The sequence below is a fragment of the Pelodiscus sinensis genome, chromosome 25 (assembly GCF_049634645.1).
Source record: "Pelodiscus sinensis isolate JC-2024 chromosome 25, ASM4963464v1, whole genome shotgun sequence".
In the NCBI taxonomy this organism is placed as follows: domain Eukaryota; kingdom Metazoa; phylum Chordata; order Testudines; family Trionychidae; genus Pelodiscus; species Pelodiscus sinensis.
Window position 1 is genome coordinate 17,374,227 of NC_134735.1, and position 25,012 is coordinate 17,399,238.

Genomic DNA, 25,012 nt, shown 5'->3' on the forward strand with positions numbered 1-25,012 from the left:
GGCGGTGCCCAGTGGGCCGGGAGGGGGCGGCGGGGTGGGGCGGTGCCCAGTGGGCCGGGAGAGGGTGGCGGGGTGGGGCGGTGCCCAGCGGGCCGGGAGAGGGCGGCGGGGTGGGGCGGTGCCCAGGGGGCCGGGAGAGGGCGGCGGAGTGGGGCGGTGCCCAGTGGATTGGGAGGGGGCAGCGGGGTGGGGCGGTGCCCAGAGGGCCGGGAGAGGGCGGCGGGGTGGGGCGGTGCCCAGGGGGCCGGGAGAGGGCGGCGGGGTGGGGCGGTGCCCAGCGGGCCGGGAGAGGGCGGCGGGGTGGGGCGGTGCCCAGGAAGTGGAGCGCTCTGGGGCTGGCCCTCTGCTTCCTGATGCTGCGGAGAAGCCAAACCCAGCAGGCCGGGAGAGGGCGGTGGGGTGGGGCGGTGCCCAGCGGGCCGGGAGAGGGCGGTGGGGTGGGGCGGTGCCCAGGGGGCCGGGAGAGGGCGGTGGGGTGGGGCGGTGCCCAGCGGGCCGGGAGAGGGCAGTGGGGTGGGGCGGTGCCCAGGGGGCCGGGAGAGGGCGGTGGGGTGGGGCGGTGCCAGACGGCCAGGAGAGGGCGGCGGGGTGGGGAGGTGCCCAGCGGGCCGGGAGAGGGCGGCGGGGTGGGGCGGTGCCCAGCGGGCCGGGAGAGGGCGGCGGGGTGGGGAGGTGCCCAGCGGGCCGGGAGAGGGCGGAGGGGTGGGGCGGTGCCCAGCGGGCCGGGAGAGGGCGGAGGGGTGGGGCGGTGCCCAGCGGGCCGGGAGAGGGCGGAGGGGTGGGGCGGTGCCCAGCGGGCCGGGAGAGGGCGGAGGGGTGGGGAGGTGCCCAGCGGGCCGGGAGAGGGCGGAGGGGTGGGGCGGTGCCCAGCGGGCCGGGAGAGGGCGGCGGGGTGGGGCGGTGCCCAGCGGGCCGGGAGAGGGCGGCGGGGTGGGGCGGTGCCCAGCGGGCCGGGAGAGGTTGGCCGGAGCAGCTGCTGGGTCTCTCTGGCTTCCGTGGTCACAATGAGTTGGGGGGGAACCCTGCTGCTGCCCCATACGAGGCCCCTAATAATCTCCTGGGCCACCCCAGGAGGACAGCTGAGGTGGCTGCTACAGGCCCCAAAGCGCAGGACTTAGCGCAGCCGCCCCAGCTCTGGCTGGCAGGAGGGTGCACGCCTGGGCTGACAGACAGGCTACGTCTACACGGCAGCGCTATTTCGGGGTCCCGGAGGTACTGAAATGTAACGGGCTCGCTATTCCGACGTCCCTGTAACCCTCACTGCACGAGGGATAAGGGATGTTTCGGAATTGTGCTTTATTTCAAATTTACCTCAGAATAAGTTACCAAATCAGCCTAGTGCAAACTGCGTAGCTTATTTTGAGGTAAGGTGCTGTGGGCACGTCTGCACAGCGGTTAGACACCTGCCAGCTGACGGGGGGGGGGTTCGGGGGGCTAAGGGGCGGCTCCACCCTTACCTTGAACTAAGCTACACAATTTGCAGAGCTTGTTTTGAGGTAATTTCAAGAGCGTATTTGGCTTCACAGCACCAACCATGGAAATAACGGGCGATTCCGAAACGTCCCTACCCCTCGTGGAATGAGGGTTGCGGGGACGTCGGAATAGCGCGCCTGAAATATCGGGCTTGCTGGGAAGACGCGGGATAGCGATTTGGGGATACTCCGGGATCCTGAGCTAGCTCCGCAGTGTGGACGTAGCTCCCAATGGCCACAGCCCCGGATCCCGCCTGATGGAGGGTCGCAGAGCTCAGACCGAGGCCCAGTGAAGTGGCCCAGGGCCCAAGCCCGAGTCAGCTGGCTCAGGCCGGCTGCAGGTGTGGACACAGCCAGCGCGTGTCGGCAAATCTCGGTGCTGCGTCGGCGCAGAGCTCTGCGTTATGCAAATTGTTCACCCTCCAGAGAATTGCATTTGGTATAAGTGGCTGCCGCGGTTCTCTCCGGTCACTGATTCACGAGCACGCTTCTCTCTACTCCCCCCCTCGGCTGTTGTGAATGAGCCCACGGGCGGTGCCTGTCGCGCCCCCCAGTGGCCAGGACCCTGCACTGCTCTCCTGACCCGGAAGACCAATAAAACACGTTTGTCCTGGGACACTGCCCCCGACACCCAGCCACAGCTCTGACATCCCCTGCCTCCCCTGTGCAGCTCCCCTGCTGGTCTGACCTGCCCCCCCGCAGGCACCGACCGCCCAGCATCTGCTACTCCAGTCCTGCCCCTCTGCAAACTGGCCAGCCTGAAATTGCCAGCTTGATGGGCACAGGTCTAGCGGGGGGAGCCCCAATATCAGCTGGTGGCCTAGCCCAGGCTGAAGGCTCAGGGTTGCTCTGGTGGGAGAGCGACCGGACCACCGGTTTCTTTTGCTTCCCCTTTCTGCATTCACAGGGGAAGAAATCTAGCTGGGCAGAATTTCTCTGAGCCAGAGCAGCAGGGAGAGACACTGCCCTCCCCCAGCTCCCCAGCTCCGCACTGATTCGTTCAGCTCCCTGCTGCAGGCTCTGCAGCTGCCTACACGGGCGGTTATGAAAAAGCTTTTTTTTTAACAAAGATGATTCAGAAACCCGCAGGATGATCACAGCCTCGCTGCTGGAGGAGCCTGGGAAAGCAGCGGCTCCGAGGCATCTCTCTTGTCCCTGGCGCTCGCGTGTTTATGTATTAAAAAACCAATAATCCCGGCACCTTCTCATAGGGCCATTGAACACTGAAGGGGGCAGGGGATTGCATCCTGCTTGCTCAGTAACGACACTAGTCAGGAAGGGACCCCACCAATGTCCACCACCAAAGCAATAAACTCCCTGCCTCCGGCTGGAGAGCAGCTGTAATTCCTGGGCTCCATCCTGCTCCCAGCATGGATTCATAACTCTAATTTACCTGCATTTCAACACGTTATTTAATACCATACAGAGTTCAAAATAAATCTTCCCTGCCTGTCCGCTCCCTTCCTGCCTCCGGGTCCGATAGTCCTCAGTTTATGCACCTGGCATTGGCCACAGGACAAGATGGCCATTTGGTCTGATGCAGTATGGCCGCTCTTGTGTGTCTGTAGAGCCTTTCAGCCCAGGAGCTCCAGCAGCCGGGTTCACCTCTCGCTCACCCTCCAGTAACCCCACTGATTGCAGCCCAGGTGATGCCCAAAGCACAACAGGCTGAGCAGGCAGAGGGGGCCCTGGGACACACAGCAGCACTGGTGAGCAGCCAGGCGCACCGTGTGGAAGGTCTGATCGCCCACCGGGGCAAATGCCGACGGTTAGGGAACATGCTCTCAGGTCTCTGCCTTCCACCATGGCAGATCACAAGATCTTGGCGAAGGCGAAGTCTGCGCAGGCACATCCCAGCGCTGGAAACTTCTGGCTTGGGTGCGAAAAACTTCCCCTCCCCCGAGCAGAGCTAGGGTGCGTCTACTCTGCACCGGAACTCGAACTCAGACTCAGCTGCGCAGGGTGAGCTCTGCACATTGAGTATCTTATTTTGATGCTATTTCAAAAGAGCTTATTTCGCCAAATTTCAAAATAAATCGCTATTCCAAACGGTGCCTTCCTCTTCGTGGAATTAGGGTTCCAGGGACATCGGCATAGCGGGCCCCTTGGATTTGGAAATAACGGGCACGCTCAGCAGACATGGAATAGCTGTTTCGGGACTCCTCCGGTATCCAGCAATAGCGCTGCAGTGCGGACACAGCCTAGATGGGAATGTAATCATCTAGGCTTAACAAACCAGACCCTGGGCGGCTAATTCCACCGGCTCAGGACAATTAAATACGTTTGACCCATTGCGTTTTTGAAGAGATTCCGGGCGGGTTTCTGACACGGTTCCATTCAGCTCTGTGCCCACATCTGGGACCATGGGGCTGCAATGCAAGCTGTTTCTGTGGCCTGGGGGCAGGGGTGGGGAAAGGAGTTTGATGGGCCTGGGAACACGTGGATGTGCATGTTTATTGTGCACGGGGCAATTTGCTCCTGACTTCCTCCCCCTGGCCCACATTGCACACCGGGAAAAGGGGCTTGCCACAGGGCTCTCTGCTGGCTTGGCTGCCTGCTCCTGGCAGTGCTCTGCCTGTGCGATGCCTTGCCTGGGGCCGCACACACTCCGTGGCTCGGCCTGTGCCCTGCAGGAGCTACAGCTGCCTCTCCCCGCCAGGACTGGCCGTTCAGTCTCTCTCCCCCCACCCCCGCTTCCCGGGACCGGCCGTTCAGTCTCCCCCCCTGCCCCTTCCCGGGACTGGCTGTTCAGTTTCTCCCCCCCCCCCCCCTTCCCGGGACCGGCCGTTCAGTCTCTCCGCAAGCAGCACCAGGAGGCCTCAGGCCCGCCCAGTCAGCCACAGTGACTCTGGGAGGCTTCGTCCCCACTGCCCTTTGCAACACCTCTCTGCGGGGGAGTCAGGCCCATGTTGCACTCTGGGGGCCGTCCAGGGACCAGTCTGGCCCTACCCCAAGCTGCTGCTCTCACCCCGGCTTCCGTCTGACTGCAGCTTCCCCCCACCTAAGGCTGAGGGACTGCGGCGTCCTCCCTGCTGACCCCCACTGTCACCAGGCTCCTCACTTTACAGGAGCCCCTCCTGCCCCTCACAGGCAGCCTGCTTCTAGCTCCCTGCCCCCGCTGGCCAACACTCCCCCACTGGCAGTTAATTGGCTGATTGGGCCCCACTTGGCTTTACTCGGCTCTAGCAGGGCCCTGTGCGCTCAGCACACAGACGGTGCCGCACGCAGCACTCCCCAAGGAAGGGCCTTTGTCTTTTCCTCCCTCAGCTTCCCCCGCCCCCTCGGCAGGCCACGGCTACGGATGAGGTGGCGTGTCCCTCGCTTGCAAGCTCAGCCCTCTCTAGAACAGAGGCTCCTCAAACGGTGGCAAGCTCCATGCAGGGTTGGCGGATAGTTCCCCCTAAGGTGAGTGCCTGGGCAGCTGCACACAGGCGAAGGAAGCGCCGCCCACCTCACCACTGGAGCTGTTCACAGCTCCACTGATCAGGCGCCTGGACCCTGGAGAAGACACACGACGGGCCTTGGGGAGTATAGGGGGTAGGTGGCAGTGGATTGAAGGGGGGAATAGGAGGTAGGTGGGGTGCAGGGAGCTGGGGTGTGAAGAGTGGATGGAGGAATTTGAGAGAGTTGACTTTCCCCAGCCCCAGGGCTGTGGCTGCCGGGGAGAGAGACCTCCCTCCCTCTCAGCCGCCGCTCAGGAGCTGCTGCACAGCTCTTCCAACTACAGATAAGCCTAAAGGGAATCACTTGCCCAGACAACGCACAGGCAGCGCATTTGTCCAGAGCGCTCTGCAACAGCTCGCTGAGGATGTAAACGCTGCTTGGAAAGGTCACGCACCGACCCGCCGAGACCCAACCGCTCTAGATCTGCCATGGCTCATGTGGAGGTTCTGGGCTGGATGTAGTAAGGGCCTGGTGGAGCTCCATAGCCCATGGACTATGGGTCAGATTACATCAGGGTGGCGGTCATTTTTGAAGGGGGGGGCTACATCGTGAATTTCAGAAATGGTCACGGGCTGCCCCAGAAGGGGCGGGGCCTCAGGCAGAAGGGGTGGGGACAGGAGACTTCACATGCTCCCCCGCCCACAGACCTTATTGGCCTGGGAGTGGAGGAGCCCTACCCCCAGGTCCCAGTTGGCCTGGGGAGGGGCGAGCGGCAGGGCAGCTGCAGGTTGGCTCCATCGGCTTGTCAGGCTGGATCCAGCCCAGGGAGGCTCTCTCGCCCACCCCCGACTCGATCCTTCTACCCCCCCTTCGGGCTCTCTCGCCCACCCCCGACTCGATTCCTCTACCCCCCTTCGGTCTCTCTCGCCCACCCCCGACTCAATTCTTCTACCCCCCCTTCGGGCTCTCTCGCCCACCCCCGACTCAATTCTTCTACCCCCCCTTCGGGCTCTCTCGCCCACCCCCGACTCGATCCTTCTACCCCCCCTTCGGTCTCTCACCCACCCCCGACTCGATCCTTCTACCCCCCCTTCGGGCTCTCTCGCCCACCCCCGACTCAATTCTTCTACCCCCCCTTCGGGCTCTCTCGCCCACCCCCGACTCGATCCTTCTACCCCCCCTTCGGTCTCTCACCCACCCCCGACTCGATCCTTCTACCCCCCCTTCGGGCTCTCTCGCCCACCCCAGACTCGATCCTTCTACCCCCCCTTCGGGCTCTCTCGCCCACCCCAGACTCGATCCTTCTACCCCCCCTTCGGTCTCTCTCACCCACCCCCGACTCGATCCTTCTACCCCCCCTTCGGTCTCTCTCACCCACCCCCGACTCGATCCTTCTACCCCCCCTTCGGTCTCTCTCACCCACCCCCGACTCGATCCTTCTACCCCCCCTTCGGTCTCTCTCGCCCACCCCAGACTCGATCCTTCTACCCCCCCTTCGGGCCCCAAAGCCCACGAGCGCCTGATGAAAGAGCAGCAGGCTGCTGGACTCTGGCTGTGAGCTACACAGAGCCACTCGTCTTCTCACAACCTTGCACTATGCTGTCTGCACCCTCGTTAACCTTTCCGGCCCCCCGCTGGCCCGCCTCCCAGCAGCTCCCTCAGGCACCGGAGGCTCCCTCCAGAACCCTCCCCCCCACAAGCAGAGGCTGAGTGCAGGCATACGCTTCAGCTCTGGCTTCTTCAGGAACAGCCGCCCCTTGGCCAGAGCAGAACCTCCGGGGGAGGAATGTGCCATGGAAGGGAGCCCAGGTCCCTCGTGCGAGACCCTGCTCGGAAAAGTGGGGGGTCGTTGCAAGGGGCACAAAGCTGTCTGGGACAGGGAAACCCACCTGGGCACGCCCCAGCCCTGCTCAGAACAGAGCACACAAACGAGGGAGTCGGTTGATTTTGTGCAGGCAGGACATTTTTGCTTTACAAACCCAAAAAACTTGCCCTGCGGATAAAACCAATATTATACCTGCTCATCCCCCCCCGGACAGCACCCGGGGATGGGCAGGTAGAATGGGCACAGCCTGGGGAAATGCTGACAGCAGCACTTCTGGAAAGAATGGGTTTGGCTCAAAGGCCACAGCAGCGGCTCAGAGCAGGCCAGAGATGCTCTGCAGAGACACTTCCATTCACTTGAGAGAAACTGCAGGAAGAGGGAACCCCACTCACCCCCGCTGGGGGTCAGAATTGAAGGCACCTTGTCAAGAGGCTGCCCCCACCATCAGGAGGGCCAGGCAGAGACATGCAGGAAGGGGGCGGGGCGGAGCCTCTTTCATTCTGGTCTGGACCCATCCCCCGCAAAAAAACCCCAAACCCCTCTTTCTGCAGAAACTGCAGCTAAGGGGAAGGGGCTGGTTCCTTTGGCTGTCGAGTACTAAATATTCGTTGTTCTAGAAACTGCTGTTCTTTAAAGTTCGTTTATAGCCGTGGTCCCCAACACGGTGCCCCCTGGCGCCCGGCAACCCCAATGGTTGGGGACCACTGGTTTATAGCATTGGGCCGGTTTTTACTCAAAACAAGAAAATAGGATTCAGTGGCTGCCAGATAATTATTTCCAGTGTGGTCACTTTTATGGCTCTAAATAAAAAATAAAGTCGCTCCTCTGAAGATGAAGTGGATTCTTTCCCTGGATTCTATTAAAGCAACATTCCCCACTTAATGCTGAACAATAGATGAATAAATTCCAGTCACAATTCTTATAAACAGTCATCTATTTAGTTTGTTTGTACAAAAACAACCCGGAGAAAGTGGATAGGAAATATACAAATCACTTACCATTTGTTGACACGTATTAAAATGCAGTAAGTGATTCTGGCAATGGCCAATAACCTCTTCAGCAGTAGAAGTTGGGAATACAAGAAACATCTTAAAAATTCCAATGATTCCTACCGCCTCCCCTCCCCAAAATTCCTCCCTCCTTTTTGCTGGAGGAGCATCCAGAGAGTGGTTCTCCGAAGCCTGCTCGGTTAAGACAAAGATTGCTCTGCAAATGAAGCTGGCATGGTGGTCGCCACGTGTGTGAAGGGGCTGGCACTGGTTCGAAGCAATTCAATTCTACTTCTGTAAACCGAAGATGTCAAGGTCAAATATTAAGCTATCGTCTCATCACTGGATCTCTCCCATATACAGTCTTTTGTCACTAGATGCAGAGAGTACTGAATCGGGAGAGAGAGAAAAATCAAAATGTTAAGAGCCTGTGGAGAGTTCAGCTGCAGAGGAGTTAACCCCCATTTGGATTTAAGTGCCCATTTCTCTTGCTCTCACTCATGTCTATAAAGGAACTTTCGAACTAAAACGGTTCTCTCCCCAGCATGCTGGTCAGAATTATTCGGTTACTGACAGCTAATCACATTTTGCATATTCCTGACACATTTTTCTATTCCAAGTTCTAATTGCAGGCATGCTTCATGTGAAGTGACATATTAAATGTTTACACTGTTATTGCTGCTCTCCTTAAAATTAGCTATAAAATGTCAAACATGTTGGCTGCATCTAGACTGGCAAGTTTTTCCGCAAAAGCAGTTGCTTTTGCGGTAAAACTTGCCAGCTGTCTACACTAGCCACTTGAATTTCCGCAAGAACACTGACGATCTCATGTAAGATTGTCAGTGTTCTTGTGGAAATGCTGTGCTTCTCCCATTCGGGCAAAAGCCCTTTTCTGGAAATGCTATTGCGCAAAAGGGCCAGTGTAGACAGCTGAAAACTGTTTTGCGCAAAAAAGCCCCGATGGCGAAAATGGTGATTGGGGCTCTCTTGTGCAAAACCATGTCTAGATTGGCACGGACGCTGTGCCAATCTAGACGCTCTTTTCCACAAGTTTTTTTCCGTTAAAAGCATTTTTCTGTTAAAAGCATTTGCGGAAAATCATGCCAGTCTAGATGTAGCCGTTATGTATGTTCCTTGCCAAAAAGATGTTCAGATTCAAGAAATGTTAGTACTCCAATTCAGAGCACTAGCCACTAGAGGGAGGAATGTCTATCAAAAGTCTCCAAGGGCCAGTATGCTGGTTTACCACAATAGCTATAAAGCAAACCGATTCAGCCATCACCCCATCATCTTCAATTCAGATGAGGGAATTCAGTGGCTTCACGACACAGATCTCAAATGCAGCGAGTCTCTTTCTAGACCTGCTGTACCCATTACCCAGGGCAGGTTCCCAGGCAAGTCAACGACGATGCGACTACAGTGCACCTTGAGCTCGAAATAAGCTACACAATTTGAGTTACACAAATTGCAGAGCTTATTTCATTATGAAACTGCTATTCCAAAATGTCCCTTAATCCTTGTGGAACAAGGTTTACAGGGACATTAGAATAGTGCGCCCACTATTTCTAAAGATATTTTGAAACAGCAGGTGCACGGTCAAGACTAGGGATTGTTAAACTTCGATTAACTAATCGACCAGTCGATGGGATATCCATCCACTATTTGATTAGTCGTTAAGGACTAGCACGTGCTATCTCTGAAATGTACAAGAGCCCCAGCTCTCGAGCATTTCAAAGACTGAAACGCTACATGGAGCCCAGGGCCAAAGGGGAGTTCCACTGACCCCAGGCTCCATGCGGGCACTTCCGTTCTGAAATGTGCAAGAGACCCAGCAGTGGCAAGGTTAGTCGCTGCTGTGCCCCTCCCCCCCCAAAGCTGGAGGGAACCGGCTTTTTAAGTTGGCTCCACCTAGCATCCCTTCTCTTCCTCCCCTTGCTGCCTCTTTCGAATAGAGGGAGCAAGGAGGGGAAGCAACTAGTTGACCAGTGTGTCAACTACCTGATTAGTCGCTTACATCCCTAGTCAAGATGTGCAATAGCTATTTCAGGTACCGAAGTATCCCAAAATAGCACCGCAGTGTAGACGTACCCTTAAAGATCTTCTTATCTAAAGATGACTGATTTAGGCCCCTAATCTCAGCCCTCTTTAGAAGTCTGTGTGCCTCCAATGCAGAAGCCTGGGGATCTGTGAGCAAGGGAGCGGCTTACAAGGTTAGCTCCCTTTGATGTTAACATGAGTCACCCTCAAACCTTTGCCCATGGAGGGGACAGATCCCTGCTTTATTTTTCCAGATCAATGAATGATTCACAAAATAGTGCTTAGCTGCATGCAATTGCAAACAACAAGCCTCCTCTGTGCAGAGAGAGATTGCTCTGTGCTTCCAGCACCTCTCCGACCTGGAGACAGAACAATGAATAACTGAGGGACAAACTCATGAATTCCTGGCACTGAATTACCACACCCAACCTTCTGTGGAGATACTCGTTCCCAGGAACAATGCATTTACGGGGGTGACTAGTGTGAATTTCCTGGCCAACGCAAAGGGGCAACCCAGTCCATGATAACCATGAGTCTATGTTTCCATGGAAACAGTGTAACCCAGAGGACCTGTCTGTACTACAAAGACTGTTAAGAAACAGCTGTTGTTATGAATGGTTTCAGCTCTCAGTGCTGGCACAAGCAGAGAGGGCATGGTGTAGGGATGACAGTTTTTGAAACCATCTAGCAGATAGGGCTAGACCTCCCCTCCACCACCCTCCACCGGGGGACTGGTACCTTCTGAAACAGGCCATTTAAAGAAGCAGTAATAAAAAGGTCACCCCACATGCACTTGCAATGTTAGTTTCCGGGCACATCCCCTTTATGTTCATGAGTCCTGGGGCAGGGGGAGCTCAGCTCAGAGGTGAAGGAATGCATGGAAGGTTTATTAGGCTGTTTGCAGGTCACAGCTTCACTCCTCACAGAAAGCCTACAGCAGCATGCCCCTCTCCTGGGCTCGGGGGGAGGCCTGCGCTTCGCATAAAGCTTTGAAATACTCCGGCAGCATTCCACATCACTTCCCTAGAAGACTAGAGAGTCGTGACAAGTCAACAAGACTTACTAATTGGCTCCTCTGGATGAAAAGCCACCTCGTTTACGGAGCCAGCGTGGCCTGGCAGCTTGTAGAGAATTCTCCTGGAGGTTGTATCCCACACATAAACAAACCTGCAAGACACAATCGTTACGAGGGTGAGAGCTTCCCGAGGGCAGGACTTCAAAAAGGAAAGAAACCTCCCGCTTCAGCCTCCAATTTGTCTTGATTTCCCAGTAACTCTCATTTCCCATTACGCTTGAATAGCTACAATTGCCTTCCATCTTTAACATGCCAAGAAATGACTCCGGAGACAAAAGTGTATCGTTACCAGGTGCAGACAAAAGACAGGGTTAGACAGCGAGCAGCAGCCCAGGCAGACAGAAAGCCTCTCGGCCTATACCTGTGAAGGGCTGAGAGCCCTAGGGGGTTTCAGACAAGAAGGCAGATGGCTGGAATTCCAGGTCACAGGGGCTCTCTACAGCCATCGTAACAGCTTGGGATGAAGTGACACACGGGATGGGCAGGAGAGGTGGCAGTGGGGATTTTATCTGAGCGCCAAAGCCCCAGCAGGCTAGCACAAGGCACCGAGAGCTTGGCTGTGCAGCCTGTGGATGAGACGCAGCCTGAGAGCCTGAGCTTCGGCGGGCACGTCTCGCTTTGGAGGAGCAGAGACGCCCTCCCCAGCGTCCTAGGAAAACCCCAGCTCACCAATCCACCTGCCTACAAATTCATCCTGAACTGTCAGTGGCACATCAGCATTTGCCACCACTTGTGACAAACTGGCGTGTAGCACAGCTGTGTGCTGCCAAACCGCCCCAGCCCCCCGCAGCAGCTGCTCTCCGTCAGCATCAGTGCGCTTTGGAGGAGCACTGCTCCTGAAAGAGGCGCTGCTCCAGAGAGGAAGGGCTGACTTCCCCACGGAGCCAATTGGCACAGTTCAATCCGTCACAGCTACTGCCGTTTGGAGCTGGATTGCCATTGCCTACATGGTAACAAAGTCAGGATTCACTTCCAGTTGGCAGTTTACAAGGTGGCAACTCCCTTTCGTTGGTCGCTTCCTAATCTGTCTCCTGCCCTCGCGTGCATCATTTCTGGGACCTGCCTGGCTGCATCTCCTTGGCTGAAGGATATTCTGGGTCAGAAACTAACTTCTGGAAGTATGAGAAGTTCAGCTCTTAAGCAGATTAAAAAAAGGCAACTGCAAGTCATGCTACCCCCAAGAATGCAAACACATTATTGCAAATACAGTTTGTGTGTCATTTGTGACCAGTATGGCTGAGTGACTAGCTGCTCAGCTAATGCCCCAGTTTCTCTCGTGTTCTGACCTTAGCTACAGTGAAATTTTTAGGGGCTTTATTGACAGTCAGAATGAGAAAGATCGCTGAGCGGAAGATTATAAACGACGTGTGCACCACTTCCTGTCAAACATGCCAGAACTGCTTTAGCATGTGAAACCATTCGTTACAGGGTTCACCTCTTAAAGAATTCACTGAAATGGGCTCAGGAAAGCTGCCAGCTAGGAACTAAAGTGAGTCTGCTCTCTCTTGCTTTGGAACAGAAATGCTAACTGAAAGAAGAGCTCTCTCTGGACGTCACCAGCCTCTCAAACTAACCTTGCTAGCTGGGGGGGAAGTTTTGATGTTGCGGTAATTGGCTAGGCTGCATGAGAAGACTGGCTCAACTCCTCTCAAGTTAGGAGCATTGCTGTATCCATCAAAAGGGACACTGCAAAGGATGAGGGCACAAAGGACAACCAGACAAGAAAAATTGCAGAATGCAACCCACAGTGTTGTTCTGGTCTGAAACAGGTGTGTCTGCATGTTTATTTCTCTCCAAATCAGATGTGCTCTTAAGTCTTTTCTGCCAGCCCTACAAACTCAGCCTGAGATCCAAATGCCAAGCTCAGTCACGCCATTGCTTCTGCCTTCTGTATTAGTCATTGGGATTCAACACATTCTCAGTTACAGCTGGTAGCCTATTGCTTTCTACATGGTTCACAGGACCGAGAGCAGTATCGGGTCTTGGCATTAGTACTTCGTTAACAACTCTTAGAACTCTCCCTCCCCTTGCTCCACAGAGTTCACTGATTTTTGGTCCATCTCCTGAGTAAGTGTAGACAACAGAATTTTATAATGTTTTATGAGATGTGCTTAAATGGGTAGTATGAGAATAAATGTTAAACTAACTCTGCCAGCCACCCTTCTCTGGTGAGCAGGGAAGAACAGTCTTCTAGGTCCTTTAGGAAGATCTATCAGGCAGATTGCTTGTGTTTGTATCTGGTAACACAGAGATCAGAAGGGCTCCTTGTGATTCAGCACAATCACACGGTTGCTCTTAGGAGTAATCAGAATACAGGCTGTGTTATAAAGAAAATATGATGAATAATTAAAAATTTGTACTAGCAGAAGCTTTGTATTAGAAATATATGGATACAATTGTCCATACAAAAGGTATCCCTTTTCCCATGTGTGAAATAATTGTGTAGTTCCTGGGGAGGACAAAGTGAATGAGTTTGGAATGTGAGTGTTAGGAGGAGAGGCTGTAAGACTCTGAGGTGTCAGAGTACCATAAATTGAGGCCCAAAACAACGCAGACCGACGAAAGACACTACAGACAGCCGTGGAGTGAAGGGTAAGCACCCCTTTACAAACAAGGCAGCCTTGAGATAGACACTGGGAAGGAGGCACCAACATACTGATGTCAGATGGCAAAGAAGAATGACTTCCAGACAAACAGATGTTAAAATGGTGATTAAGAACGGATACAGCAAGATGTGTAGACTTGAATGGGAGAAAAGTCTTATAAGAGATGGGGTGTCTTGCATGAATCTCTGGGTGTCGTCAAGATCAGACCATCAGTCCGGACCGAGAGAAGGCCCTGCTCCTCTCTTTGCACTTAACCCATCTGGCCAGTGAGTTAGTGTGATCAACAGACTGGTAACTTTAAGCAAAAGCAAGATTGAGGGGGTGGGGGAGGAGGAGAGAGAGAGAGAGAGAGAATATGCACATAAACTAATGTTACATTGTCAATAAGTGTGGCATTTTGCCTTTCTCCCCCTAAAAAGATCCTGGGAAATTCTTTCAAGTATAACGTAAGGAATAGTCACTTTCCAGACTGTGGGGGAGAAGGCAAAACGCCACGTTTATTGACAATGCAACATTACTCTGTTGCATACATATTCACACCACACTTTACTCGCTTCATTAAAGTGCTTTAACAAGGAAAATAGCTATACACAAGCACGGGCTTTTAAAATTATTTAATGCAGCATCTCTTTACATTAGAATTCCCCTATTTCAACTTAGTAGGTGAAAGCTGTGATAAATTTTTGCTCCAACATTCTCTCCATTATATATGGTTATTAAAGCTGTGGGACAGGCGAGGCTCTGTTAATTGCTTCTTTTAACCACAACAAGTTTCTGAAGGCTCAGCAAATAGTCAATTTACAGCCCTAAGGATTTTCAGCTAAATTCAGCCATCTTCAGGGTCATATAACATAGCAGGAAGCCAATCACTACTTTGCAGCCAACTTTTGCATCTCAAAGAGGCAGAACGACTACTTTCATTTTGATCTCCTACCAGGACTTCTAAAAATAAGATCTTGCAGACATGCAGGCAGAAAGAGCTGTGGACATGTACGGAATCCAGCGTCTCTACTTGTCCCATCGTGGAAGATGATCCCACACACTTGGGTCATTTCAGGTTGTTGGACTTCACCCAGCGCCCATGGAACAGCTTGCAGTTTTAATCCTGAGTCACCATGCTGTGCTGTCCAGTCAAGGACCAGCCTAACACTAGCTGTGTTAATAAATAACAGCTGATCTCCTAGCTAAGCAATAGCAGCATTAGCATTTCATGCAGCAGCACATAAAGCTTACTCAGGCTTCGTCTACAGCAGCCACGGCAGTGCTTTAAACTGAAAGCAAGGCCACAGCACCACTGCTGGCAAAGAGCTCACTCAGCGCTCCGTGTTAACCACCTCCACAAGGGATGTAGCCACCTGCGTGGGGCGCACGACTCCAAGCGTTGTAGCCTGTTCATCCTGGTACTTTACGGCTCTGTAACTTGCTGTGCTCAGGGGCTGGGGAGGGGGGGTTCCACATCCCTGAGCCACAAAGTTACAGCGCTGTAAAGTGCCAGTGTAGACTTAGTCTCTCAGGCTCCTTAGCTGGATATTTAGAACCAGAATTTTCCCCCTCCTCCAGCACAAGTTCATATCTAATCTGCTGACTGCTATTATCTCTAGGTCTCTCAGGGAATGGCTATGCAGCAGCGTTATTCCAATATAACACAGTGCACATCTACACCACAAGTCGTTATTCCGAAATCATGGCGAGCTGGAGGACTTTTTACTCTGACTCCTGTACCCTCATTTCACAAGGAGTAAGGGAAACTGACGGAGGAGCGTTCTTCCTTTTGATATCCTGCTGCGTAGACAGCGTCAAAAGCCGAATTAAGCTATTTCAACTTAAGCTATGCCATTGATGTAGCTGAATTTGACTTTAGCCCTGCTGCATAGAATTCCTGTCACTGATGTGTTTGGATTAGCTCCTTCCAGCTGTGCTAGCATCCATTACAGCAACTGCCAGTCTCTTATGCCCAGATTTGACCTCCCTAGCTTCCTGTGTTTTACTTCTCAGTTGTCACGTGTGTTTTCAGCACCTTCCACTACAAAGTCCCAGAGGATGCTAATTTATGCATATTTAACTCATCCTTCAAAATCCTTAATAAAAATAGTTAATACAAGCACGGATCCCTGGAGTACCCCACTGAACGCATCCACCCAGTTACTCTAGCCATTAGCCTTTGCTTCGATTGCTCTGTTCATTTTCAATCCAGCTGGAAGCACTCACAGGCAAGCCATCTGGATTGCTTGCTTCTAGCATAGCTTCCCACAGCTCTATACCCAACAGTCTAAAAGTCTCCCGATATCTCTGCAGAACATGCCTTTTGTCCAGCTGTTCTGCAACTGGGTCAAGAAATGAGCATGTTGGTCTGGCATTGTCTATGTCCTTTGCAAAGCCCATCCTGTTAGTGCTGCAGGTTTTATTATCTTCGAAGCGTGTCTTGTATGCTGCTTTAATAACCACAGTCAGTGTTACCTTCCCAGAAGGCAGTGCAGTACACTGTGACAGGCTGCAGCTTCAGTCTCAGCTCTGCCCCTGCACTCATCTCCCGAAAAACGAGTCTAACAGAACGTAACTCACTGGCTCAGCTAGTGACTGTGAAGCACTTTGGGATAGAAGGTGACAGACAAAAGCACAATGATTAAGTGTTACCTGTCTGCTGAGCCGCCTGCTATTTTACTCCCATCTGGTGACCATGAGCATCTCAAAAGATTCTGAGAAACAAAACATAAATATGCAGAGTTCCATTAATAGGAGATGTTTTTGGTTTCCCCTTTGGCTTGAAATAAAAATCACCATGGGATTGGAATGATCATGAAGAACACTTTAATTATCTCTTTTTGGAAGATAAGCCTGTAGTTAAAAGACTGCATTTTAGTGCTGGAAACATCCAGTGCCTTGTTATTTTACACAAAGTGGATACTAAACATAGAAAATGTTTAATTTACAACTAATTATAGCTGAATTGAGCAAAGAAATCTTGTTACTGCAGCTTTAATTGGAACCCCCTTTACACATTAATCTTGCCCTTAGTCCTCATTAAATCCTTTCTAGTGTATATTTGAATTTAAAAAACAATGTACTGAGAAATGACTAGACAGCTGGAGCATTTCATCCACAAGCAGCCTTTCCAATGGCAGAACACTCACCTTCTCAAAATTATGCACATTCCCCTGGAATATCTTCACACATCTCTCTTTAGGGGCAAACGGTCGCACGTCCCAAATACGAACTGCAATGGAGCACAGAACAGCCGCCAAACTGGGTCAGACCACTGGCTCATCTAGCTCGGGATCCTGTCTGCCGACAGTGGCCAATGCAGATGCTTCAGAGGAACTGAACAGAACAGCCTCCCATTCCCAGCTTCTGGCAGAAGCAAGCGACACCATTCCTGCCCATGCCTAGATGGATGTATTCTCCATCAATTTATCTAGTTCTTTTATGAACCCTGTTATAGTCTTGGCCTTCACAACATCCTCTGGCAAGGAGTTCCACAAGTTGACTGTGCGCTGTGTTAAACACTTTTCTTGGTTTTTAAACCCACTAAATATTAATTCATTTGGTGCCTAGGGATGTGAGTAGTCAACTACCCAATAAGCCTAGGCTCATTGGGTGGTCAAGTCACTACTCAACTAGTCCCTTCTTTTCCCTTGCTGCCTATCAGAGGCAACAAGGGAAGAGAGCAGGAGCCAGTGCTGAAGGGAGCCATCTTAAAAGCTGGTTCCCCCCAGCACTGTCTCCGCAGGGGGACCAGGGAGGCAGAGGCGGGGGGGGGGGGGGGGAGGGGGAGGAGAGAGGACTAGGCACAAGTCGGGACTCAGTCCTGGCTTGCTCCAATTCCCAGACACTGCACCTCTGCCTTTTAAATGTAGTACATTTAAAAGACAGAGCTGCAGTGGAGTTTAGCTCCCAGCCCCAGGAGCTAACCCTGCTGCGGATCTGCAGTTTCCCCTGTTATCGACTAATCAAGTACTCAATGGAAATTCCATCGATTGCTCGATTAGCTGATTAAATACAATTTAACATCCTTATTGGTGACACCTAGTTCTTGTGCTATGAGGAGTAAATAACACTTCCTATTTATTTCTGTCAGGTCAGTCATGATTTTATAGCTCTCTATCACATCCGCCCCTTTAGTGATCTCTTTTCCAAACTGAACAGTCTCTGTTTTTTTAAGCTCTCCTCATATGGCAGCCATTCCTACCCCTCATCATTGTTGGTGCCCTTTTCTATACCAATCCTAATTCCAATATATCTTTCTTGAGATGGGATGACCCAGAACAGACAGTCCTGATTACATAAGGATGCTCACATAGCTATCAAAACCAAAGCATTCTGGCATAATAACTACCATACAAATTGATTACAGGAGCGGTCATCTCCACAAATGAGTATTCTTTCAAATTCTTTTTTGTTTTAAATATATTACCAGAAATAAAAGTTAAGCTATTATAAGTATGTTCAAACCACCTTAATTTCTAGGCTAAACCCACAAGCAGCAAGAAATTCAGAGAAAAGGCTAAAATTCCTTTCTTCCTTCAGTACATTGGGCCAAGACATTACCAGGTTCTCCAAACTGGAGTTGATTTTATATCGGGAAACCCTGAATCACTAATTCACTATGCTTGGTGTGTCAGGTGAGCTATCCGGCTCTCCCAATGCTCAATATTATGGCACCAGAGATAGCAGGATAGATTTGGGTCAGCTGACTTATGTCCTGACAAGGTGGAGCTGCTCCTCCCTGAATGCCTGCAGTGCTTTCCACTCTTACGCAATTTGGGGTTGCCTTTGCTTCACTTGGAAGAGATGACGAACCCTCCCAGTGCCATCACCCTGTTCACGAGAAGCATCACTGTAAACAGAGTGTCACTATAACGGGAATTAAAGCTTCAATACACACTCATCAGTCTCTCAGACAACTCCAACCTACATTTTCCTGTGGCACCCAATCGCATGGAGTTATTCCTCACACAAGGTTATACAATTTCCCCCGTAACCAGCTTTCGATCTTAGCAGCGGGAATGCTGCCTACATAGCTGCACTCAATTGCCACAACCTGGCATCCTAGGACTTACCTGTATTGTCCATTGCGTTGGAAAGCAAGTAAGAGCCTTCTGAACTCAGACTGAGGCCTGTCACCGAGTCAGCATGCCCTCTCATGGTGTACGTCAGTTTGTTCTGCCGAAGGTCCCATACCTTTGAGAAAAACGCACATGCACTGCATTGTGATTTGGTTCTCGTCAATGTAATTGACAGGGCTTGACAAACGGTGGCGAAAACCTCTTGCCAGCCCCATACTGTGCATGCACAAGAGCCACACTGCGCACGCGCGTGCCACAAATGAACGGGGCACGCAGCTGAAATCTACTTGACCGAGCCCTGGTGATTGATATGAGTGGAAGAAGCAGTGTGGCTGTTGGATGGTGAATTCACCGAATTGGTATGTCATAGGCAGCAACAGCGCAAAGTTCTCCACCCATTTGTCTCAAGTACAGATGTTAAAATACGTTTATTCAGGTAAACATGTCCCTTCTGAAAATTTCAGCCGTTACACATTTACATGCAGGGGGGAGGGGAGGCAGCTCTCCAAGAGCAGAGTCAGCAGTCCACAGTTCGGGGAGGTAAAAGTCTGCTTCCTATACATATTGGCTCCCATTTGCACCCCCATGCTGCTGCCTCTGATACAGGGGAATAATCATTTCTCTGGATCTGCTGCAAATGCTCCTCCTAATGCACCTCAATATGCCATTAGCCTTCTTGGCTATAAGGGTACACTGTTGATTCATATCCAGCTTCTCATCCACTGGAATCCCCAGGTCCTTTTCTGCAGAACTGCTACTTAGCCAATCGGTCCCCAGCCTGTAACAATACTTGGGATTCTTCCCTCCCAAGGGCAGGACTCTGCACTTGTCCTTCTTGAACCTCATCAGATTTCTTTTGGTCCAATCCTCTAATCTGTCTAGGTCACGCTGGACCCTATCCCTGCCCTCCAGCGTATGTACCTCTCCCCTTAGCTTAGTGTCATCAGTGAACTTGCTGAGGGTGCAATCCATCCCTTCATACCAGGTCTTTGTTGGTACTTCTCACCAAAGTCTAATTACAACAAATAATACTGCAACTTGTGATGCTTAGTCCTCAATTCTTTTCACACAGGTCACTGATCAGAACAGTCACGAGCTGTGAACAACTCTTCTTCACTGCCGAGCTGGATTTGCACTGGAGATCTAGGAGATTAAGCCAGCACATCTGTCCCAGGAACGGGACATATGGCTGCATATACTTCCTACCTAAGATGCCTCTGCTTTATGCAGTAAGACAAGGCATTGGATGCTGGCAGCAAAGTGATGGAGATAATCACCACATGGTCAGTGCTAGCCCCATCAGAACTTCAGCCACGACAAACTGTCTGACAGACGATGGACACTGAAGGATCCAGAGGCTGTGCTCTGTTCTCTCTGGAAAAAAGCTTCAAATGGTCTCACAGAAGTGCCCAGGCTAGCACCACCTTGTCCAGGCTCTAGATTAGATGGAGACTGGAGGCTCAGAAGCGATATCACCATCAGCTGTGCTAGAGTCATGTAAGGACTCTTCTGCAGACCTCTTAAACTAGCAAAGAGCTAACCAGTGTTTCATTTAAATCAAACACAATCTTAGCACCAGCCTGTGGTTCTCAGACCTAACAGAATAATGTCCTGGTAGGAAACTGGAGCCGGGTTTGCAGAGGTTAAGTTTATCACCAGCCACTCAATACTGCCAAATCAGGCTGGTTCTTTAGGAAAAATGTGCAAGTCTGACACTGGATTGCAAAATTAATATAACCACCAAGACTAACCCACTACCATACCATGCCCCTAATGCACAACAGCATCTGGGCTAATGCACGAACTGTGTTTGGGACTGTTACAAAGGGAAGTGCAGTAAAACAGTCACCATACCTTGATATCATTGTCTATGCCTCCCGAAATAATCTGATCGCTGGTGTCATTGAAGGTCACTGCTAATACTTGGTAAGTGTTCTGAAATGTCTGGACAGCTGCTTTTTTACGGATATCCCACAGCTGAAAGGACAGGGGAAGCAAAAGATACACATCATACATGTCACAGTACAACCAGGGAGTCTCACTGGTGTCCCCACTACCCTCTACACACAGTCAAAGTGCTCAAGGGCTGAATTTGGGGCTAGCACATGTGGAGGATCCCTACAGAAAGGATGAAACCTGTTGTCTTGACATAAATATGTATGTTTTCAAGTGGGGGGAGAGAAGGGGAAAAAAACCAGATTGCAGTTATGTATAAATATAACTCCATGCCCCAAGAAGGATCTAATAATACAGGTTAGACTACTCCAATATGGATATGACGCCTTGGTAACGGGGTTTGGGACAGGGAGAAAGAGAACAGCATTTATCATTTAAATGCTGATTTTTTTCAGCCAGTGAATTTACAGGAGCATAAATAAGGGCAGAACTGGAAGCACTCAGCTCCGATCCAAGAAAAATCTCATTAAAAATCCCAGCCTTGATTCACAAAAGGAGCCAGCCATTTTCCAGGCTTAGTCTCATGTTCTTTTCCAGGATTCTAATTTTATTTTTAAGTATCTAGTCCTGTTTAGCCAAAATATTTCAAGGATAACTGAGGAAGTTAATGAATAAGCGACTCAGGCTGGGATTTGATTCAGGGGCAAATCTGGATGACGAAGAGGGTATCAAATGAACAAAGTTTTACTCAAGTTTTACTCAACCTGTGGAACTCCTTGCCAGAGGATGCAGTGAAGGCTAGAACTTTTACAGGGTTCAAAAAAGAGCAAAATAGATTCATGGTCCATCAATGGCTATTAGCCAGGATGGGTAGGAATGATGTCCCTAGCCTGTTTCTCTGGAAATGGGTGACAGGGGAGGATCACATGGGGATTTCCTGTTGTGATCCCTCCCTTTGGGGCATCTGGCATTGGCCACTGTTGGCAGGCAGGATACTGGACTAGATGGATCTTTGGTCTGACCCAGTATGGCCGTTCTCACGTTTATTAAATTAGTTATTTTTAAATGGTCAATGACAATAAATGACCTTTATTTAGGTGGGCCATCTAGAGTTTGTATAGTCTCCATGAGTGCAAGAGTCACTCCACACAAAAACACTGACCTTTACTGTCCCATCATCGCTGCCGGTACAGACAAGCTGGGGTCCCCGCCTCGCAGGATAACAGGAATTAACAAATGACGTGTGCCCCTTCAACCTTTTCACTCTCTCTCCAGTCTCACTGTCCCACACCGCCACCGTTTTGTCCGTGGATGCTGAGAAGAGCATGCTGGCGGAGGGAAAAGGTGACACAGCTATGGAATCCTGAAGGGTGATAAAATATCTGCCCCAATCCCTTTTGTTACTCTACAAACACCACTCAGACTCCGGCTTGGAAAATTAAGGGGATACTTGCTAGCTAGAAAATTAAGGTCAATATTCAGAGGCTGTTGCCAAAAGATGGCGTGGGGTTTTGTGGCAGGACCAAGGAAGGGGTAGTATAATGATGAAAAATCCCACTTTCAATGTACCCCTCAATCCAGTTACTGAAGGGGGTGTCTGCTAGCTGCCTGTAGGATTTCATCTTCTTGACCCTGCTCAGGATGATGGGGGAGGGGGAGCCATCTCTTTTGTAAAAACCTCAGATAGCATTGGATAATCTGGAAAGCTGCCAACATCGCCTTCCTAGTTTTCCTTTTCTTATCCTGAATTGTTCCTTCGTTGTCTCTCCCATCCACTTTCCCACAGATTCACTTGCTAGGGGCGGGATGGGACGGGACGCCTGGCTTTAGATCTGCTTCCCATCCATGAGCCTTGGAACTTGCCACTTAGGTTCTACTCTTTGCTCCTGCACTCTACAACAGACGTAGCGTGTGGAGCTATTTCTGGGAGGGGGAGCCATTCAAAGAGCACCATTGCTTTTTCTCTTCAGAGCCACCAGGTGAGCACTGAAGCAATGAAGAGGAGCTGTAAAGCAACTTACATTCACCAGCAGCTAGTTCCCCACTTGCCAGTTGCAGGTACCTTTTACAAGTTTTATCCAAAGGTTACTGGCTTCATCTAGCAGCTTTTCATACCAACTCTCTCCCCAAACATTTCACAGAGTTCATTTGGAAACATCATCAAGGTAGGCTAATGACAGCTCAAGTCAGTTTCATCTGATATTTACCTGCCATCAGTATTATAGTGCAACTCCATAACTGCTCCACTGTGTCCCTTCAGAGTGGCATAATTATCACAGTCCCCATACACATTCCATAGCACTGGAAAGAAACCAAATACACATAAAACTATGTTCTACGCCCACATCATCACAGCTACACTTCCTGGGCTCACTAAAATGAAGCACTTACAATATTCAGCATAATCGCCAAACTCTCATTTTAAATAGGTTTTTAAATATGTGGAACAGAAGATGTGAAAGTTCTCCTCATCTGGGGGAAGGGTAGGGAGGCCCATGTCTCCCCATGGCCGCCACCCTTATTAACTTGTTCCTCAGCTGCCACTTGCCAGGCCAGCTGCTGCACCATCCCTGACAAAGTGCAGGGAACTTCGCTTCTCTGAGCGCCCCATCAACAGACAGAGGCGGTTGGTTAATAATGTGTTCCACAACCCGAGTCATATGAGCAGTAGGATTTTAATCCTAAATGTGAGAGTTACTGGCTAACTGATTGCTATAGGGCCTGAAATAGGAGAACTCAGCAAGGGAAAGCAAGACCAAGGATCACACTAAACAGAAAAATCTGCATCTTAATTTATTTATTAATGAAGCCGCTAAAATGTAAATAGGACTATTATTGACTTCAAAAAGTATCAGTGGCACACAGATCCATAAATAGAAGTGAATAAATTAAATCTTGGCATGTCACATCTGAAAGGTTGACAATCCCTGCCCTAGTACATTCTTAGGTTGAACAGCATGTTGTTGCAGTGAGTCCCAGAGGTTAATGATCCATTGTGTAGAAAAGTATTTCCTTTCAACAAACCTGAATGTCATCTTTGCTCCTGTATTATGAATAAGCATAAATAGAAACATCTGTTTTAACTCTTCTATACCCTTCATTTTGTATCCTTCTTAAATGTAGAGAGCTGACAGATTAGATGGGATATGAAAGGAGTCCCACATCAAGCTGTCCTTATGGAGAAGGATTTCTCATCCCTTTATAGTCCTGTATGGCTGTGCAACCCATAACTACAGTGTTGCAGTTAAATCCATATTCATACAAACAGGAATCCAAAATGTATATCTGCGTTCATAAAAATGAGTCACAGATATCTGCATCCACATCTGTGGATGTGGATACCAGGGGATATAAAGCAGATATCCATGGATTTGCAGAGCTCTAACTGTAACAATACTATGTGGCTTCTTACAAGAGTTAGGGTATGTCTACATTACCAAGTTTTGTTAACAAAATGTATATCAACACCCAAAAATTGATAAAAACAAAAATTGCCTAGAGGGTGTTCACACTTGCTCCCTCTGCTGACAGAGCATGTTCACGCTGAGGGCACTGTCATTGACAGTGTGAGCAAAGCACTGTGAGTATGTATCCCACAGTACAGTGTTGTGAGAAAGCAGAGCTGGGGGCATGGCCTGGCAGGGTAAGCAGGGGTCCACGGACTAGCAGTTGGGAACTGCTGATTTAGGGCATTAAAGAGGTTACCAACGCTTTTGAAATATGCTCAAAAGCGCACAGCTCATTACTGGCCTGCTGTCAACATTTCACCCCATTGCTCTCAGCAGCTCAGTCACTCCATTGCACTTGAATGAATGGAAAGCAGTTTACACCAGCAGTGTATTATTATTATTATTATTTTTTAAACAAACCACCCTCATAGCACAAACTACTGATCATTACAAACTCACAGATCAGTCTGTCAAATCCTGCAGATGCTAAAGTTGCTCCATTAGGGTGAAACTTGCAACAGTAAACTTCTCCTTCATGCCCCGAGAGCAGCATTATAGGTGCCTGGAGGGAAGAACAGCGTGGAGGGCCCTAAAACACAGAGGGAATGCAGACAGAAATGAAACAGAATAATAAATAATGAGCTAATGAAACCTCTGAACCAGAAGGTGGACGGTGTGGGGGAGCAGGCCAGAAAACACCCCCCCTCCCATAACTCCTTCACTAGTTTTAACTCGGGTCATATTTCCACTTTTCTGACACACACAAAATAATAATAATGGCAAAGCGCGTCTCACACCCCGCCCGCCACGGGCCCCACCTCCGATGGGGAGGCGGAGGCCCCGCGCAGCAAGAGGCCTGGTCTCGAGTCACACCAAGGCCGGTGTCAGTTCAGCGCGGAGGCTACGAACGACCCAAAGAGGCGGAGCCACGTTGCGACAGGAGTTGAGCGGCCCCCCCCGGCCCGGCCCCCGCCCCTCCGGGGAGCCTCGGGGTCACCGCCCGCGGGGGACGCGGCCCGGCCCATCCCGGGCCCCCCGCGCTCACCGCCTGCAGCAGGGCCCCCGGGGGCGGCGCCCCGCCCGGGCCGGGCCCCAGCAGCTCATGCCGGGGCCGCTTGGCCGCGGCCGCCACCAGCGCCAGCTCCGGGACCGGCCCCTTGCGCTTCTGCGGCTCGATCATCCCGGCCCGCGGCAGCCGCTCGGCCTCGGGCGTCCT

At 51.0% G+C, this 25,012-nt stretch overlaps 1 protein-coding gene across 1 annotated transcript; it reads right to left on the reverse strand.

The window, feature by feature from the left end:
- Nucleotides 1-7,597: 7,597 nt before the first annotated feature.
- Nucleotides 7,598-24,979, reverse strand: SNRNP40 (small nuclear ribonucleoprotein U5 subunit 40). The gene is made up of 10 exons (XM_075908884.1): nucleotides 24,842-24,979; nucleotides 24,256-24,385; nucleotides 22,555-22,648; nucleotides 21,510-21,675; nucleotides 20,306-20,428; nucleotides 18,446-18,566; nucleotides 16,520-16,602; nucleotides 16,023-16,084; nucleotides 10,771-10,874; nucleotides 7,598-8,059 (listed from the first exon to the last, which is right to left on the reverse strand). Exons 1-10 carry the CDS (start codon nucleotides 24,974-24,976, stop codon nucleotides 8,010-8,012), a joined length of 1,068 nt encoding a protein of 355 aa, XP_075764999.1. The 5' UTR covers nucleotides 24,977-24,979; the 3' UTR covers nucleotides 7,598-8,009.
- Between the last annotated feature and the right edge of the window lie 33 nt (nucleotides 24,980-25,012).